This window comes from Drosophila miranda (genome assembly GCF_003369915.1).
Source record: "Drosophila miranda strain MSH22 chromosome Y unlocalized genomic scaffold, D.miranda_PacBio2.1 Contig_Y2_pilon, whole genome shotgun sequence".
NCBI classification, from domain to species: domain Eukaryota; kingdom Metazoa; phylum Arthropoda; class Insecta; order Diptera; family Drosophilidae; genus Drosophila; species Drosophila miranda.
In genome coordinates, this window is record NW_022881614.1 from 15,957,639 (window position 1) to 15,959,992 (window position 2,354).

At 48.2% G+C, this 2,354-nt stretch overlaps 1 protein-coding gene across 1 annotated transcript; it reads left to right on the forward strand.

The window, feature by feature from the left end:
- The first annotated feature begins 575 nt into the window (after positions 1–575).
- On the forward strand, positions 576–1,833 carry LOC108158682 (sulfotransferase 1 family member D1). Its single transcript, XM_017291214.2, is given in 3 exon segments — positions 576–996; positions 1,069–1,599; positions 1,668–1,833. Coding segments are annotated over 3 exon segments (1,017 nt in total). The 5' UTR covers positions 576–661; the 3' UTR covers positions 1,819–1,833.
- Positions 1,834–2,354: the final 521 nt, after the last annotated feature.

Here is a 2,354-nt window from a genome sequence, read left to right on the forward strand (position 1 = left end):
AAAAAACTGCGAAAGGGAAATTTCGGGTCAAGGTTGGAACCAGTTTGTGAATGTTGGAATGCGCCTCAGGCCATTGTACGGTGGGATATTTTATCAATAAATTATATAATGAATGCTAGCGTCTGGCTCATTCATATTTCATTCAATAATGATCGTAAACATCCCACCATGCATTCAAAAAACCTGTTCTGCCCAACCGAAACAAGGTATTCTTCGAGGCGCGATTCGGTAAGAAACGAGTCCGGTTACGCGTGTGGATGTGGATACTAGTATTGTATTGTGTGTCAACGGAGCGAGGGGCTAATTGCATAATCTCATGAGTAAATTCGAGATGGTAGCGTGATCCAGGGATCAGTGGATCATTTGATGCTGAGCGTCTCCGTCAATCATATTTCATTTACTAATGATCATAAAACTAATCAATTCTTATGGCGCACACCGACTTCCACAATTGGAGAAGTTCAGCTTGATCTCAAGATCGTGCAAGTTCTTATATGTCTTTCCGCACTCACGATCGTGTCACCCGCCCATCATCAACCTACACAGGGGCGAGAAATTCTGCTCCGATCGCTTTTGATTTCTCAAGCTGCGTTTAATACGGCCCCAACTGCCGAGACGTTCAGTTCGATCGATCGTTTAAGCCGTATACGGGACTATCGCCATGCCGCAGTCGAGTTTCTTTGCCAAGAGCGTGCCCTTCGAGCAGATCGACAAGCTGGCCATCAGTGGCGGCTACTCCTCGATCTTTTCCACCCAAGAGCCGGCAGTCCCAGTGGTGGGCCAGTAGGAGCATCGCTTCTGCCGCCTGGCGGACACCTTTCAGCCCGTGCTCGACCGTGTCCATGAGTTCGAGGTACGCGAGGACGATGTGTGGATTGTGACGCTACCCAAATGCGGCACCACCTGGATGCAGGAGCTCACCTGGCTGGTGATGAACCAGTGCGACTTCGAGACGGCCAAGAGCGTGGATCTGACCCTTCGGTCGCCCTTCCTGGAGTGAGTTGTGCAAAGCATTGGAATGGAGCTCCTGGCAACTAATCCCTATTTGTATTTTCCTTCCTCTTTAAGGTTCAATGGGGTTGTTCCCAATGTCCCCCACGACACGATCGAGGCAGCCAATGCCATGCCATCGCCGCGTCTAATTAAGTCCCACCTGCCGGCCTGGCTTCTGCCTCGCCAGATCTGGACGAAAAAGCCTAAGATCATCTATGTCTACCGCAATCCCAAGGATGCGGCCATCTCGTACTTCCATCACTGGCGCGGCATGGTCGGCTACCAGGGCACCAAGTCCGACTTTATGCACTCTTTCATCGACGGCTATGTGAACTTCACGCCCTGTTGGCCCCATGCCCTCGACTTTTGGCAGTTGGGCCATGAGCCGCACATCTTCTTCACCAGCTACGAGCGCATGAAGGCCCAGTTGGGCGACGTTATCCGAGAGGTGGCAGCGTTCCTGCAACGACCGATCACCGGGGAACAGGTGGAGCAGATGACACAGCACTAGTCCTTCGAGAGCATGCGTGACAATCCCGCCTGCAATCATGTGAAAGAGTTTGAAAGCATGAAGTCGGCCGCCGGCCGCGAAGTGGAGGAATTCAGGTGAGATTTTTCATTGCTTACCGAGAGTTATCCGCAAAGATCCTTACCAGCTGTTCTTCTTCTCACAGATTCGTTCGTCGCGGTGTCGTGGGCAGCCACAAGGATGAGCTCACCGCTGACATCATACGGGAGTTCGATCTCTGGTCGGACATAAATCTGCGCGACTATAAATTCAACATGGATGACTTTGCAAACTACAGCAAGTAATCATCTAGTTAATCGTTTCGCTATAATACATACTCGTATATTGTATAACATTGTGTAATAGTCTGTAAGCTGTGGTAATATATGTTTTATAAATGATGGCATACCCTCTGTCTATGTAAGTGTTTCTATGTATATGGTATGTATCGGGCTTCTGCAACTAGAAGTAAAGTGTTTACATATTCTTGTTTATAATAGGCCCTTAATCAGCCCCAAAGGGAGGCCCCAGCCCCGTGATTGACACTCTCTATTGCCCACTATCTGCTATCTGCTGAAGAGAGGTGAGCGTATCATGGGAGTAGTTATTATATAGGCACTTTGCTATGGGACAGTGTTAGGTACACAAAGGAGGAATATAAATTATAGAGAAAGTATAAAGGTTCAAGGGCATCGAAACCGTTTTTCAGGAAACACTTAAAAAATACCTCTAAACTATCACATTAGATTCATTGCAAAGGAATGACCTACCTGTTTGAGGGTTGTTTGAATCGCAACACGGGACCAAACGTAAAAACAGGTTCATTGACAGTAAGAGGGAGGAGAGAGAATAT